The 17332-nt window shown below is 49.8% G+C and overlaps 1 protein-coding gene across 5 annotated transcripts in view; it reads right to left on the bottom strand.

Annotated features, from left to right (window-relative positions):
- The window catches only part of LOC106598556 (F-actin-uncapping protein LRRC16A), a 294757-nt gene that overhangs the window by 224478 nt on the left and 52947 nt on the right, over positions 1-17332 (bottom strand). For all 5 annotated transcript variants that reach the window (XM_045719317.1, XM_045719314.1, XM_045719318.1 and 2 more), the window contains exon 3: positions 11886-11936. In XM_045719317.1, coding sequence (XP_045575273.1) covers positions 11886-11936 — 51 coding nt within the window. The remainder of the gene's footprint in view (positions 1-11885; positions 11937-17332) is intronic.

Raw genomic sequence — 17332 nt, 5'->3', positions numbered from 1 at the left:
TGTGCTTGTGATTGTGTGTGTGGTTGTGTGTGTGTGTGTGTGTGTAGACAGAGCTCAGAGCAGGGATTAAACCAAGGCCCCTGGACAATGGACACAGCACCACACCTAACATAACCTTACCTAAGCACACAGACCTGGCTGCTGCTGCTGCTGCAGGCTATTGTTCACAGAGACAGACACTCACAGAGGAAGACAGCCCCACTGTGGTGGTGGTGGGAGGCTGGTTCTAAACCAACATGAACTGTGAACTGAGTCTTACAGGAGAGTAAAACTAAGTAGAAAGAGAGAAGGAAAAGAACAGAGAAGTAGAGGGGAAATACAGAGAGAGAGAGAGAGAGAGAGAGAGAGAAAAAGAGAGAGAGAGGAAAGAGAGCGAGGAGAGAGAGACCGAGGAAATTGAATTGAGAGAGAGAGAGAGAGAGAGAGAGAGAGAGAGAGAGAGAGAGAGAGAGAGAAAGAGAGAGAGAGAGAGAGAGAGAGAAAGAGAGAGAGAGAGAGATCAGGAGAAACCAGACCAGACTGAGCAGAGGAAACCAGACCAGACTGATCAGAGGAAACCAGACCAGACTGATCAGAGGAAACCAGACCAGACTGATCAGAGGAAACCAGACCAGACTGAGCTGAGGAAACCAGACCAGACTGATCAGAGGAAACCAGACCAGACTGATCAGAGGAAACCAGACCAGACTGATCAGAGGAAACCAGACCAGACTGATCAGAGGAAACCAGACCAGACTGATCAGAGGAAACCAGACCAGACTGATCAGAGGAGACCAGACCAGACTGATCAGAGGAGACCACACCAGACTGATCAGAGGAGACCACACCAGACTGATCAGGGGAAACCAGACCAGACTGATCAGGAGGAAACCAGACCAGACTGAGCAGGAGGAAACCAGACCAGACTGATCAGGAGGAAACCAGACTAGACTGAGCAGAGGAAAACACACCAGACTGATCAGAGGAAACCAGACCAGACTGAGTAGAGGAAGAGGAAACCAGACCAGACTGATCAGAGGAAACCAGACTAGACTGATCAGAGGAAACCAGACTAGACTGATCAGAGGAAACCAGACCAGACTGATCAGAGGAAACCAGACCAGACTGATCAGAGGAAACCAGACTAGACTGATCAGAGGAGACCACACCAGACTGATCAGAGGAAACCAGACCAGACTGATCAGAAGAACCCAGACCAGTCTGATCAGAGGAAACCAGACCAGACTGATCAGAGGAAACCAGACCAGACTGATCAGAGGAAACCAGACCAGACTGATCAGAGGAAACCACACCAGACTGATCAGAGGAAACCAGACCAGACTGATCAGCGGAAACCAGACCAGACTGATCAGAGGAAACCAGACCAGACTGATCAGAGGAAACCAGACCAGACTGATCTGAGGAAACCAGACCAGACTGATCAGAGGAGACCAGACTAGACTGATCAGAGGAAACCAGACTGATCAGAGGAGACCACACCAGACTGATCAGAGGAAACCAGACTAGACTGATCAGAGGAAACTAGACCAGACTGATCTGAGGAAACCAGACCAGACTGATCAGAGGAAACCAGACTAGACTGATCTGAGGTAACCAGACCAGATTGATCTGAGGAAACCAGACCAGACTGATCTGAGGAAACCAGACTAGATTGATCAGAGGAAACCAGACCAGACTGATCTGAGGAAACCAGACTAGACTGATCAGAGGAAACTAGACAGGACGAGGCTCATAGAAAGCCAGACGGTGGGTCAGATCGATTCCACCATTTTCATAAACAAGCTGAAGCCTGCCTGGAGCGCAGCACGCTATCAAAACAACCACAGGCTGAGAGGCCCCAGCAGAGATACCTCTGACGGGGAGAGAGAGAGAGAGAGAGAGAGAGAGAGAGAGAGGAGGGGAGAGAGAGAGAGAGAGAAGGAGGAGAGAGAGAGAGAGAGAGAGAGAGGAGGGGAGAGAGAGAGAGAGAGAAGGAGGGGAGAGAGAGAGAGAGAGAGAGAGAGGAGGGAGAGAGAGAGAGAGCGAGAGAAGGAGGGGAGAGAGAGAGAGAGAGGGTAGGAGGGGAGATATAGCGAGAGACCCCTACAGACCAACTCTTACAGAGGGTAGGAGGGGAGAAAGGCAGAGAGAGAGAGAGAGAAAAGAGAGAGAGAGAGAGAGAGAGGGTAGGAGGGAGGAAGAGATTTTACGCTGGCCTCAGAGACGGCTACTAATCTGTAGCTGAATAATCTCCTCTCCTACTGCTAAAATGCATCCTCTCCAGGCCGTGATAGTCAGTCACACTGATAAGAGTATCCTGTACATTCCTCCTGTAAGACCTGGCATAGATCTATGTCCAGGCCGTGATAGTCAGTCACACTGAAAAGAGTATCCTGTACATTCCTCCTGTAAGACCTGGCTTAGATCTGTGTCCAGGCCGTGATAGTCAGTCACACTGATGAGAGGATCCAGGACATCCTCAGTCTGGATTCAATGAACATCGTTCTGTGGAATAACTTCAGAACTTCTGACTGTAGTTACTGTATCTATTGTCGGATAACAAATTAATTTATGAGGATTCAATGTAAGAATCTGTTCAGTGGACATTCGACAACTCCAGGGTGCATTGGTAAATACACTGCTGTCCTATCAACCAGTGACCTGGGATTCAGTGGAGGTGATCCTCCGGGGTCCAGTGGAGGTGATCCTCTAGGGGTCCAGTGGAGGTGATCCTCTAGGGGTCCAGTGGAGGTGATCCTCTAGGGGTCCAGTGGAGGTGATCCTCTAGGGGTCCAGTGGAGGTGATCCTCTAGGGGTCCAGTGGAGGTGATCCTCTAGGGGTCCAGTGGAGGTGATCCTCTAGGGTCCAGTGGTGGTGATCCTCTAGGGGTCCAGTGGTGGTGATCCTCTAGGGGTCCAGTGGAGGTGATCCTCTAGGGGTCCAGTGGAGGTGATCCTCTAGGGGTCCAGTGGTGGTGATCCTCTAGGGGTCCAGTGGAGGCGATCCTCCGCGGTCCAGTGGAGGTGATCCTCTAGGGGTCCAGTGGAGGTGATCCTCTAGGGGTCCAGTGGAGGTGATCCTCCGGGGTCCAGTGGAGGTGATCCTCTAGGGGTCCAGTGGAGGTGATCCTCTAGGGGTCCAGTGGAGGTGATCCTCTAGGGGTCCAGTGGAGGTGATCCTCTAGGGGTCCAGTGGAGGTGATCCTCTAGGGGTCCAGTGGAGGTGATCCTCTAGGGGTCCAGTGGAGGTGATCCTCTAGGGGTCCAGTGGAGGTGATCCTCTAGGGGTCCAGTGGAGGTGATCCTCTAGGGGTCCAGTGGAGGTGATCCTCTAGGGGTCCAGTGGAGGTGATCCTCTAGGGGTCCAGTGGAGGTGATCCTCCGGGGTCCAGTGGAGGTGATCCTCTAGGGGTCCAGTGGAGGTGATCCTCTAGGGGTCCAGTGGAGGTGATCCTCTAGGGGTCCAGTGGAGGTGATCCTCTAGGGGTCCAGTGGAGGTGATCCTCTAGGGGGTCCAGTGGAGGTGATCCTCCAGGGGTCCAGTGGAGGTGATCCTCTAGGGGTCCAGTGGAGGTGATCCTCTAGGGGTCCAGTGGAGGTGATCCTCCGGGGTCCAGTGGAGGTGATCCTCTAGGGGTCCAGTGGAGGTGATCCTCCGGGGTCCAGTGGAGGTGATCCTCTAGGGGTCCAGTGGAGGTGATCCTCCGGGGTCCAGTGGAGGTGATCCTCTAGGGGTCCAGTGGAGGTGATCCTCCGGGGTCCAGTGGAGGTGATCCTCCGGGGTCCAGTGGTGGTGATCCTCTAGGGGTCCAGTGGAGGTGATCCTCTAGGGTCCAGTGGAGGTGATCCTCTAGGGTCCAGTGGAGGTGATCCTCTAGGGGTCCAGTGGAGGTGATCCTCCGGGGTCCAGTGGTGGTGATCCTCTAGGGGTCCAGTGGAGGTGATCCTCTAGGGGTCCAGTGGAGGTGATCCTCTAGGTCCAGTGGAGGTGATCCTCTAGGGGTCCAGTGGAGGTGATCCTCTAGGGGTCCAGTGGAGGTGATCCTCCAGGGGTCCAGTGGAGGTGATCCTCTAGGGGTCCAGTGGAGGTGATCCTCTAGGGTCCAGTGGAGGTGATCCTCTAGGGGTCCAGTGGAGGTGATCCTCTAGGGGTCCAGTGGAGGTGATCCTCTAGGGGTCCAGTGGAGGTGATCCTCCAGGGGTCCAGTGGAGGTGATCCTCTAGGGGTCCAGTGGAGGTGATCCTCTAGGGGTCCAGTGGAGGTGATCCTCCGGGGTCCAGTGGAGGTGATCCTCTAGGGGTCCAGTGGAGGCGATCCTCCGGGGTCCAGTGGAGGTGATCCTCCGGGGTCCAGTGGAGGTGATCCTCTAGGGGTCCAGTGGTGGTGAGCCTCCGGGGTCCAGTGGAGGTGATCCTCCGGGGTCCAGTGGAGGTGATCCTCCGGGGTCCAGTGGAGGTGATCCTCTAGGGGTCCAGTGGAGGCGATCCTCCGGGGTCCAGTGGAGGTGATCCTCCGGGGTCCAGTGGAGGTGATCCTCTAGGGGTCCAGTGGAGGCGATCCTCCGGGGTCCAGTGGAGGTGATCCTCCGGGGTCCAGTGGAGGTGATCCTCTAGGGGTCCAGTGGAGGTGATCCTCTAGGGCCAGTGGAGGTGATCCTCTGGGGTCCAGTGGAGGTGATCCTCTAGGGGTCCAGTGGAGGTGATCCTCTAGGGGTCCAGTGGAGGTGATCCTCTAGGGGTCCAGTGGTGGTGATCCTCTAGGGGTCCAGTGGAGGTGATCCTCTAGGTCCAGTGGAGGTGATCCTCTAGGGGTCCAGTGGAGGTGATCCTCTAGGGGTCCAGTGGAGGTGATCCTCTAGGGGTCCAGTGGAGGTGATCCTCTAGGGGTCCAGTGGAGGTGATCCTCTAGGGGTCCAGTGGTGGTGATCCTCTAGGGGTCCAGTGGAGGTGATCCTCCAGGGGTCCAGTGGAGGTGATCCTCTAGGGGTCCAGTGGAGGTGATCCTCTAGGGGTCCAGTGGTGGTGATCCTCTAGGGGTCCAGTGGAGGTGATCCTCTAGGGGTCCAGTGGAGGTGATCCTCTAGGGGTCCAGTGGAGGTGATCCTCTAGGGGTCCAGTGGAGGTGATCCTCCGGGGTCCAGTGGAGGTGATCCTCTAGGGGTCCAGTGGAGGTGATCCTCTAGGGGTCCAGTGGAGGTGATCCTCTAGGGTCCAGTGGAGGTGATCCTCCGGGGTCCAGTGGAGGTGATCCTCTAGGGGTCCAGTGGAGGCGATCCTCCGGGGTCCAGTGGAGGTGATCCTCTAGGGGTCCAGTGGAGGTGATCCTCTAGGGTCCAGTGGAGGTGATCCTCCGGGGTCCAGTGGAGGTGATCCTCTAGGGGTCCAGTGGAGGTGATCCTCCGGGGTCCAGTGGAGGTGATCCTCCAGGGGTCCAGTGGAGGTGATCCTCCGGGGTCCAGTGGAGGTGATCCTCTAGGGGTCCAGTGGAGGCGATCCTCCGGGGTCCAGTGGAGGTGATCCTCCGGGGTCCAGTGGAGGTGATCCTCCGGGGTCCAGTGGAGGTGATCCTCTAGGGGTCCAGTGGAGGCGATCCTCCGGGGTCCAGTGGAGGTGATCCTCCGGGGTCCAGTGGAGGTGATCCTCTAGGGGTCCAGTGGAGGCGATCCTCCGGGGTCCAGTGGAGGTGATCCTCCGGGGTCCAGTGGAGGTGATCCTCTAGGGGTCCAGTGGAGGTGATCCTCTAGGGCCAGTGGAGGTGATCCTCTAGGTCCAGTGGAGGCGATCCTCTGGGGTCCAGTGGAGGCGATCCTCCAGGGTCCAGTGGAGGCGATCCTCCGGGGTCCAGTGGAGGCGATCCTCCGGGGTCCAGTGGAGGCGATCCTCCGCGGTCCAGTGGAGGCGATCCTCCGCGGTCCAGTGGAGGCGATCCTCCGGGGTCCAGTGGAGGTGATCCTCTAGGGTCCAGTGGAGGTGATCCTCTAGGATCCAGCGGAGGTGATCCCTGAGAGTAATCAGTCTCAGTGCCACTGCTTAGCATCACATGTAGGGGTTCCAGAGATCACCAGGGGTCACTAGGACCACATGTAGGGGTTCCAAAGATCACCAGGGGTCACTAGGACCACGTGTAGGGGTTCCAGAGATCACCAGGGGTCACTAGGACCACGTGTAGGGGTTCCAGAGATCACCAGGGGTCACTAGGACCACGTGTAAGGGTTACCAGAGATCACCAGGGGTCACTAGGACCACGTGTAGGGGTTACCAGAGATCACCAGGGGTCACTAGGACCGCGTGTAGGGATTACCAGAGATCACCAGGGGTCACTAGGACCACGTGTAGGGGTTCCAGAGATCACCAGGGGTCACTAGGACCACGTGTAGGGGTTCCAGAGATCAACAGGGGTCACTAGTACCACGTGAAGGGGTTCCAGAGATCACCAGGGGTCACTAGGACCACGTGTAGGGGTTCCAGAGATCACCAGGGGTCACTAGGACCACGTGTAGGGATTACCAGAGATCACCAGGGGTCACTAGGACCACGTGTAGGGGTTCCAGAGATCACCAGCGGTCACTAGGACCACGTGAAAGGGTTCCAGAGATCACCAGGGGTCACTAGGACCACCAGAAGGGGTTCCAGAGATCACCAGGGGTCACTAGGACCACGTGAAGGGGTTCCAGAGATCACCAGGGGTCACTAAGACCACCAGAAGGGGTTCCAGAGATCACCAAGGGTCACTAGGACCACGTGAAGGGGTTCCAGAGATCACCAGGGGTCACTAGGACCGCGTGTAGGGATTACCAGAGATCACCAGGGGTCACTAGGACCACGTGTAGGGGTTCCAGAGATCACCAGGGGTCACTAGGACCACGTGTAGGGGTTCCAGAGATCACCAGGGGTCACTAGGACCACGTGTAGGGGTTCCAGAGATCAACAGGGGTCACTAGGACCACGTGAAGGGGTTCCAGAGATCACCAGGGGTCACTAGGACCACGTGTAGGGGTTCCAGAGATCACCAGGGGTCACTAGGACCACGTGTAGGGATTACCAGAGATCACCAGGGGTCACTAGGACCACGTGTAGGGGTTCCAGAGATCACCAGCGGTCACTAGGACCACGTGAAAGGGTTCCAGAGATCACCAGGGGTCACTAGGACCACCAGAAGGGGTTCCAGAGATCACCAGGGGTCACTAGGACCACGTGAAGGGGTTCCAGAGATCACCAGGGGTCACTAAGACCACCAGAAGGGGTTCCAGAGATCACCAAGGGTCACTAGGACCACGTGAAGGGGTTCCAGAGATCACCACATTCACTAGGACCACGTGTAGGGGTTCCAGAGATCACCAGGGGTCACTAGGACCACGTGTAGGGATTACCAGAGATCACCAGGGGTCACTAGGACCACGTATAGGGGTTCCAGAGATCACCAGCGGTCACTAGGACCACGTGAAGGGGTTCCAGAGATCACCAGGGGTCACTAGGACCACCAGAAGGGGTTCCAGAGATCACCAGGGATCACTAGGACCACGTGAAGGGGTTCCAGAGATCACCAGGGGTCACTAAGACCACCAGAAGGGGTTCCAGAGATCACCAGGGGTCACTAGGACCACGTGTAGGGGTTCCAGAGATCACCAGGGGTCACTAAGACCACCAGAAGGGGTTCCAGAGATCACCAGGGGTCACTAAGACCACCAGAAGGGGTTCCAGAGATCACCAGGGGTCACTAGGACCACGTGAAAGGGTTCCAGAGATCACCAGGGGTCACTAAGACCACCAGAAGGGGTTCCAGAGATCACCAGGGGTCACTAGGACCACCAGAAGGGGTTCCAGAGATCACCAGGACCATGTGAAGGGGTTCCAGAGATCACCAGAGGTCACTAGGACCACATGTAGGGGTTACCAGAGATCACCAGGGGTCACTAGGACCACGTGTAGGGGTTCCAGAGATCACCAGCGGTCACTAGGACCACGTGTAGGGGTTCCAGAGATCACCAGGGGTCACTAGGGGTCAGCAGGCTTTCCTCGGGTCAAGTTCCATTGACATCTCTAATCTACTAACAATGCCAGGGGAGAGAGGAGAGAGAGGAGAGGAGAGGAGATGAAAGTAGAGGAGAGGGGTACAGAATAGAGTAGACAGCTCTGGACAGAAGTATTACACTAACAGTCTACAGGGAAAAGGTTAGTGTTTCAGAACAGCTCCAGAAGTATTACACTAACAGTCTACAGGGAAAAGGTTAGTGTTTCAGAACAGCTCCAGAAGTATTACACTAACAGTCTACAGGGAAAAGGTTAGTGTTTCAGAACAGCTCCAGAATTATTACACTAACAGTCTACAGGGAAAAGGTTAGTGTTTCAGAACAGCTCCAGAAGTATTACACTAACAGTCTATAGGGAAAAGGTTAGTGTTTCAGAACAGCTCCGAAGTATTACACTAACAGTCTATAGGGAAAAGGTTAGTGTTTCAGAACAGCTCCAGAAGTATTACACTAACAGTCTACAGGGAAAAGGTTAGTGTTTCAGAACAGCTCCAGAAGTATTACACTAACAGTCTACAGGGAAAAGGTTAGTGTTTCAGAACAGCTCCAGAAGTAGTACACTAACAGTCTATAGGGAAAAGGTTAGTGTTTCAGAACAGGGGACACTGTAAGCCGATATAGACACACAGCTGACAGACCATCTGTTAACGTGGTACATCTGTACTGTATTACTGTGTTGTGGCTCCATATGAAAACAAGGTCCAGTGGACTGTGAACAAGGGCCAGTGGACTGTGAACAAGGGCCAGTGGACTGTGACTAAGGGCCAGTGGACTGTGACTAAGGGCCAGTGGACTGTGAACAAGAGCCAGTGGACTGTGAACAAGGGCCAGTGGACTGTGAACAAGGGCCAGTGGACTGTGACTAAGGGCCAGTGGACTGTGACTAAGGGCCAGTGGACTGTGACTAAGGGCCAGTGGACTGTGACTAAGGGCCAGTGGACTGTGAACAAGGTCCAGTGGACTGTGAACAAGGTCCAGTGGACTGTGAACAAGGTCCAGTGGACTGTGAACAAGGTCCAGTGGACTGTGAACAAGGTCCAGTGGACTGTGAACAAGGTCCAGTGGACTGTGAACAAGGTCCAGTGGACTGTGAACAAGGTCCAGTGGACTGTGACTAAGGGCCAGTGGGCTGTGAACAAGGTCCAGTGGACTGTGACTAAGGGCCAGCGGGCTGTGATTTTTAATGTATTTATTTAACAAGGCACACAGTTGAAGAATTAACACAATCAGCTAACGAATGAGATGCAGTGAGTCAGAAGAAGCCGTCTGTCCGTCTGTTACCTGATTAACACCGTCAGAACCACCACACACTCAATCAACTCAACTGAAAAAGTATTTCAAAAATATTGAAATTGGAAGCTGTTCTTGTACAGCCTGTGTGCCAGCCAGAGTAGTTTCCTAGTTGACCTAGAAGAGACAGGACTATGAGCTGTAGGTGACCAGCCAGAGTAGTTTCCTAGTTGACCTAGAAGAGACAGGCCTATGAGCTGTAGGTGACCAGAGTAGTTTCCTAGTTGACCTAGAAGAGACAGGCCTATGAGCTGTAGGTGACCAGAGTAGTTTCCTAGTTGACCTAGAAGAGACAGGCCTATGAGCTGTAGGTGACCAGCCAGAGTAGTTTACTAGTTGACCTAGAAGAGACAGGCCTATGAGCTGTAGGTGACCAGAGTAGTTTCCTAGTTGACCTAGAAGAGACAGGACTATGAGCTGTAGGTGACCAGCCAGAGTAGTTTCCTAGTTGACCTAGAAGAGACAGGCCTATGAGCTGTAGGTGACCAGAGTAGTTTCCTAGTTGACCTAGAAGAGACAGGCCTATGAGCTGTAGGTGACCAGAGTAGTTTCCTAGTTGACCTAGAAGAGACAGGACTATGAGCTGTAGGTGACCAGAGTAGTTTCCTAGTTGACCTAGAAGAGACAGGCCTATGAGCTGTAGGTGACCAGAGTAGTTTCCTAGTTGACCTAGAAGAGACAGGACTATGAGCTGTAGGTGACCAGCAAGTAGTTTCCTAGTTGACCTAGAAGAGACAGGCCTATGAGCTGTAGGTGACCAGCCAGAGTAGTTTCCTAGTTGACCTAGAAGAGACAGGCCTATGAGCTGTAGGTGACCAGAGTAGTTTCCTAGTTGACCTAGAAGAGACAGGCCTATGAGCTGTAGGTGACCAGAGTAGTTTCCTAGTTGACCTAGAAGAGACAGGCCTATGAGCTGTAGGTGACCAGAGTAGTTTCCTAGTTGACCTAGAAGAGACAGGCCTATGAGCTGTAGGTGACCAGAGTAGTTTCCTAGTTGACCTAGAAGAGACAGGACTATGAGCTGTAGGTGACCAGCCAGAGTAGTTTCCTAGTTGACCTAGAAGAGACAGGCCTATGAGCTGTAGGTGACCAGAGTAGTTTCCTAGTTGACCTAGAAGAGACAGGACTATGAGCTGTAGGTGACCAGAGTAGTTTCCTAGTTGACCTAGAAGAGACAGGCCTATGAGCTGTAGGTGACCAGCGAGTAGTTTCCTAGTTGACCTAGAAGAGACAGGCCTATGAGCTGTAGGTGACCAGAGTAGTTTCCTAGTTGACCTAGAAGAGACAGGCCTATGAGCTGTAGGTGACCAGCCAGAGTAGTTTCCTAGTTGACCTAGAAGAGACAGGCCTATGAGCTGTAGGTGACCAGCAGTAGTTTCCTAGTTGACCTAGAAGAGACAGGCCTATGAGCTGTAGGTGACCAGAGTAGTTTCCTAGTTGACCTAGAAGAGACAGGACTATGAGCTGTAGGTGACCAGCCAAGTAGTTTCCTAGTTGACCTAGAAGAGACAGGACTATGAGCTGTAGGTGACCAGAGTAGTTTCCTAGTTGACCTAGAAGAGACAGGACTATGAGCTGTAGGTGACCAGAGTAGTTTCCTAGTTGACCTAGAAGAGACAGGCCTATGAGCTGTAGGTGACCAGCAGAGTAGTTTCCTAGTTGACCTAGAAGAGACAGGCCTATGAGCTGTAGGTGACCAGCCAGAGTAGTTTCCTAGTTGACCTAGAAGAGACAGGCCTATGAGCTGTAGGTGACCAGCCAGAGTAGTTTCCTAGTTGACCTAGAAGAGACAGGCCTATGAGCTGTAGGTGACCAGAGTAGTTTCCTAGTTGACCTAGAAGAGACAGGACTATGAGCTGTAGGTGACCAGAGTAGTTTCCTAGTTGACCTAGAAGAGACAGGCCTATGAGCTGTAGGTGACCAGAGTAGTTTCCTAGTTGACCTAGAAGAGACAGGACTATGAGCTGTAGGTGACCAGAGTAGTTTCCTAGTTGACCTAGAAGAGACAGTACTATGAGCTGTAGGTGACCAGAGTAGTTTCCTAGTTGACCTAGAAGAGACAGGCCTATGAGCTGTAGGTGGCCAGAGTAGTTTCCTAGTTGACCTAGAAGAGACAGGCCTATGAGCTGTAGGTGACCAGCCAGAGTAGTTTCCTAGTTGACCTAGAAGAGACAGGCCTATGAGCTGTAGGTGACCAGAGTAGTTTCCTAGTTGACCTAGAAGAGACAGGCCTATGAGCTGTAGGTGACCAGAGTAGTTTCCTAGTTGACCTAGAAGAGACAGGCCTATGAGCTGTAGGTGACCAGAGTAGTTTCCTAGTTGACCTAGAAGAGACAGGACTATGAGCTGTAGGTGACCAGAGTAGTTTCCTAGTTGACCTAGAAGAGACAGGACTATGAGCTGTAGGTGACCAGAGTAGTTTCCTAGTTGACCTAGAAGAGACAGGACTATGAGCTGTAGGTGACCAGAGTAGTTTCCTAGTTGACCTAGAAGAGACAGGACTATGAGCTGTAGGTGACCAGCCAGAGTAGTTTCCTAGTTGACCTAGAAGAGACAGGACTATGAGCTGTAGCTGGCTGTTCTTACCTTGCTGGGGATGCGTGCAGTCAGGAGGTAGGCCCGATGAGATGCAAGAGCCTAGAAAAACAGAGAGATAATAAACAAATAAGTAGAACATCACACAGCAACTACAAGGCAGGAGTAGATCATCACACAGCAACTACAATGCAGCAGTAGAACATCACACAGCAACTACAAGGCAGGAGTAGATCATCACACAGCAACTACAAGGCAGGAGTAGAACATCACACAGCAACTACAAGGCAGGAGTAGAACATCACACAGCAACTACAAGGCAGGAGTAGATCATCACACAGCAACTACAAGGCAGTAGTAGATCATCACACAGCAACTACAAGGCAGGAGTAGAACATCACACAGCAACTACAAGGCAGGAGTAGAACATCACACAGCAACTACAAGGCAGGAGTAGAACATCACACAGCAACTACAAGGCAGGAGTAGAACATCACACAGCAACTACAAGGCAGGAGTAGAACATCACACAGCAACTACAAGGCAGCAACAAGTATCAAAAAGTTACCATGACGAAAATACCTTCCTGAACATGTGTGACAGGTTGAGAATAAATACACTAACAGACAAGCACATTCCTGACTTGACATTCACAGAGAGTTTGTCTGATAGAACAGAACAGAAACAGGGAAGGATGGGGAAAACCCCAAGGGGAAAATGAGGAAGATACGGGGGAACACACCAGTCACCAGCCGAGTCAAAAGGAAAAGTTTTCTACCATGTCATGTTTAAAAACAAGGCCTGGGCAAGATGGCCTCCTTCCAGCAGAAGAGGACAGTGACGGATATTTGTTTTGGCTGAGGGACATTTAGAGTGACCCCACAGGGCCTGAGAACAGGGGGAAAAGAATGGAGGGAGAGAGAGAATGAGAGAGCCAAAGTGAGAGAAGAGAGAGACAGATAGAGGGACGGGCTCGTCTTGCTGGGTCTCCTCTCCCCCTGACGTGACTAGATTCAGAGAGACAACCTCTGTGTGCTGTGGCCTCATCTCTCTCTCTCTTTCTCTCTCTCTCTCTTAATAAAGAGCACCAATTGCTCATGGTTTTGTGTACAATTCTTAAAACATAGGAAAAATACCGGAATAGTCTCTCTCTCTCAGGAAGAATCCTTACAACAAAAATCTATGATTCTAAACCAAACCATTACAACACATCACCATGTCTGTGTTCCAAATGGAACCCTATTTCCTATATAGTGGACTACTGTGTTGAAATGGAACCCTATTTCCTATATAGTGGACTACTGTGTTCCAAATGGAACCCTATTTCCTATATAGTGGACTACTGTGTTCCAAATGGAACCCTATTTCCTATATAGTGGACTACTGTGTTCCAAATGGAACCCTATTTCCTATATAGTGGACTACTGTGTTCCAAATGGAACCCTATTTCCTATAAAGTGGACTACTGTGTTCCAAATGGAACCCTATTTCCTATATAGTGGACTACTGTGTTGAAATGGAACCCTATTTCCTATAAAGTGGACTACTGTGTTCCAAATGGAACCCTATTTCCTATATAGTGGACTACTGCGTTGAAATGGAACCCTATTTCCTATATAGTGGACTACTGTGTTCCAAATGGAACCCTATTTCCTATAAAGTGGACTACTGTGTTCCAAATGGAACCCTATTTCCTATATAGTGGACTACTGCGTTGAAATGGAACCCTATTTCCTATATAGTGGACTACTGCGTTGAAATGGAACTCTATTTCCTATATAGTGGACTACTGCGTTGAAATGGAACCCTATTTCCTATATAGTGGACTACTGTGTTCCAAATGGAACCCTATTTCCTATATAGTGGACTACTGTGTTCCAAATGGAACCCTATTTCCTATATAGTGGACTACTGTGTTCCAAATGGAACCCTATTTCCTATATAGTGGACTACTGCGTTGAAATGGAACCCTATTTCCTATATAGTGGACTACTGCGTTGAAATGGAACCCTATTTCCTATATAGTGGACTACTGCGTTGAAATGGAACCCTATTTCCTATATAGTGGACTACTGCGTTGAAATGGCAACCTATTTGGAATGCAGAAAAATATTTTATTTTCTCTATAATCTGCCTGATTCAGTTCCCTGTCCTCAACAGAGTGATTCAGTTCCCTGTCCTCCACAGTAGAGGTCGACCGATTGATCGAAAGAGCCGATTAATTAGGGCCGATTTCAAGTTTTCATAACAATCGGTAATCGGTATTTTTGGACACCGATTTGCCGATTTTTATATATATATATTTTTTAAACCTTTATTTAACTAGGCAAGTCAGTTAAGAACACATTCTTATTTACAATGATGGCCTAGGAACGGTGGGTTAACTACCTTGTTCAGGGGCAGAACGACAGATTTTTACCTTGTCAGCTTGGGGATGCAACCTTACGTTAACTAGCCCAACGCTCTAACCACCTGCTTTACGTTGCCAAGGTAAGTTGCTAGCTAGCATTAAACTTATCTTACAAAAAAACAATTAATCAATCATAAACACTAGTTAACTACACATGGTTGATGATATTACTAGTTTATCTAGCCTGTCCTGCTTTGCATATAATCGATGCGGTGCGCATTCGCGAAAAAGGACTGTCTTTGCTCCGACGTGTACCCAACCATAAACATCAATGTCTTTCTTAAAATCAATACACAAGTATATATTTTTAGACCTGCATATTTAGTTAATATTGCCTGCTAACATGAATTTCTTTTAACTAGGGAAAATGTGTCACTTCTCTTGCAAACAGAGTCAGGGTATATGCAGCAGTTTGGGCTGCCTGGCTTGTTGCGAACTGTGAAGACTATTTCTTCCTAACAAAGACAGCAGACTTCGCCAAACGGGGGATGATTTAACAAAAGCGCATTTGCGAAAAAAGCACAATCGTTGCACGACTGTACCTAACCATAAACATCAACGCCTTTCTTAAAATCAATACACAGAGGTATATATTTTTAAACCTGCATATTTAGCTAAAAGAAATCCAGGTTAGCAGGCAATATTAACCAGGTGAAATTGTGTCAGTTCTCTTGCGTTCGTTGCACGCAGAATCAGGGTATACAGAATCTGGCTCGTTGCGAACTAATTTGCCAGAATTTTACGGAACTATGAAATAACATTGTAGGTTGTGCGATGTAACAGGAATATTTAGACTTATGGATGCCACCCGTTAGATAAAATACGGAACGGTTCCGTATGTCACTGAAAGAATAATGTTTTCGAGATGATAGTTTCGGGATTTGAACATATTAATGACCTAAGGTTTATTATATTATAGTTAAGTCTATGATTTGATATTTGATAGAGCAGTCTGACTGAGCGGTGGTAGGCAGCAGCAGGCTCGTAATAGTCAAAGGTATATGGTTTAGAGAGAAATAGTCAACGCGTCATAATTCCTGTAATAACTTGCGGCTGAACTTGAAAGGGGTTCCTTCGTTATTTTACCCCGTTCATGTCTTCCATAGAGAATCTCTTGATCTACTTCAAATAAGGTCTGTGTTTTGTGCTTAAACCGCCTCAGCGTTTTGATACCCGTGTAAATCTTACTAACGTTTGTCAACATATTTTCATAAATCCACTCTACAAAAAAAAAATTCTTCGCTTATATTGATCAGAGTTATATCCTATGGATATCTACACAGTTATAAAATTGTCAAGGTGGTGTAAGCCTAAACCAAACACAGACCTTATTTTAAGTTAATCTAAAAATATCCTATGGAATAAATGAAGGAACCGCTTTTCAGGTGTCATGGGAATTGTGACTCACACTTTGGTAGTGAATTCTTACCATGCCCATTATTAAAATAGGATTTCCTGCATATAGAAATTACAGTTTTTGTTTTCAGCATTCATCACAGGTAACTTAAACTCTATTTTTATTATTCAAACAGTTGAGAGTATTTGTCTCCTAAGCAGACTCTTCAGTATCGTTGTCACTTCAGAGCTGTGTGTGTGTGTATATATATATATACACATATATAAAAAAATCAAAATAAAAAATCATAATCTTGGCCTCCAATAATCGGCATCGGCGGTGAAAAATCATAATCGGTCGACCTCGACTCCACAGAGTGATTCAGTTCCCTGTCCTCCACAGAGTGATTCAGTTCCATAATTAGGTTGGGAATGAGAATCATTATACGCAACCCAAATCAGAGTTGTTCCTGTTTTAGCTACTGCCATGGGGCCTTCTCTGACTAAGCATCATCGCACACACGTGACTTCCACAAAGAGACAGACGCTTTTATACAGCCTGTCACAGGACAATGAATCTAAATCTTTAGGTACTGAGCTCCAGTCATTGAGGACCCGTGGTAAATGAGCTCATCTCTGCTTGACTCAACACACAGCAGACAGAGATCCAGAGACTGCTGCTCTGTACTGGGACAACAGGATATTACAGGATATGACTCTGCTGTCATCTCTTCCTGGGCATGATAATAAAGGAAACCCTGCAGCTCTCAAAACACTGAGCAACCAGCCCAGTGACTACTGACAGTTTCTGCACCACTTTTCTTGCAAATCTCTCTCTCTCTCTCGCTCTCTCCCACTCCACCTCCACCGATTATCCTCACTATCAAACCTCCACCTCCTCCGATTATCCTCACTGACAAACCTCCACCTCCGCAGATTATCCTCACTATCAAACCTCCACCTCCACAGATTATCCTCACTATCAAACCTCCACTCCACAGATTATCCTCACTGTCAAACCTCCACCTCCACAGATTATCCTCACTATCAAACCTCCACCTCCACAGATTATCCTCACTGTCAAACCTCCACCTCCACAGATTATCCTCACTATCAAACTTCCACCTCCACAGATAATCCTCACTGTCAAACCTCCACCTCCGCAGATTATCCTCACTGTCAAACCTCCACCTCCACAGATTATCCTCACTATCAAACCTCCACCTCCACAGATTATCCTCACTATCAAACCTCCACCTCCACAGATTATCCTCACTATCAAACCTCCACCTCCACAGATTATCCTCACTATCAAACCTCCACCTCCACAGATTATCCTCACTATCAAACCTTTTTCAAAATATTTATGCCGCCTGACATAGCAAAATGAATGAGGGTCCAGCTTCCGAACAGACAGCCTTGTGTGTGTGTGTGTGTGTGTGGACCGACAGACAGTGGTTGAATGTTCAGATCAGTTGGGCCTCAGTCCCAGAAAGCCTGTCTCTGTAACCTCTAACCAAACATGAAGAATGACTGAAGGAAAATACATTCCTCAAACACATCATCTGCTCTTCCAAGCCACTGATCTGGGAAAATGAGACCGGTGACCGAGATCCTTCATCATATCTCCTACTGCACCGTGTCTGTCTGTCTGTCTGTCTGTCTGTCTGTCTGTCTGTGTTACTGTTGATTGACAGGGTTAGCGGGCTTCGCCACAGCTGATTTAGTCTCATCTTACTAACGCCGAAACAAA

The sequence above is a fragment of the Salmo salar genome, chromosome ssa05 (assembly GCF_905237065.1).
Source record: "Salmo salar chromosome ssa05, Ssal_v3.1, whole genome shotgun sequence".
Taxonomy (NCBI): Eukaryota; Metazoa; Chordata; class Actinopteri; order Salmoniformes; family Salmonidae; genus Salmo; species Salmo salar.
Note: the sequence above shows the minus strand (reverse complement) of the source record. Positions and strands in the feature narration are given on the sequence as shown.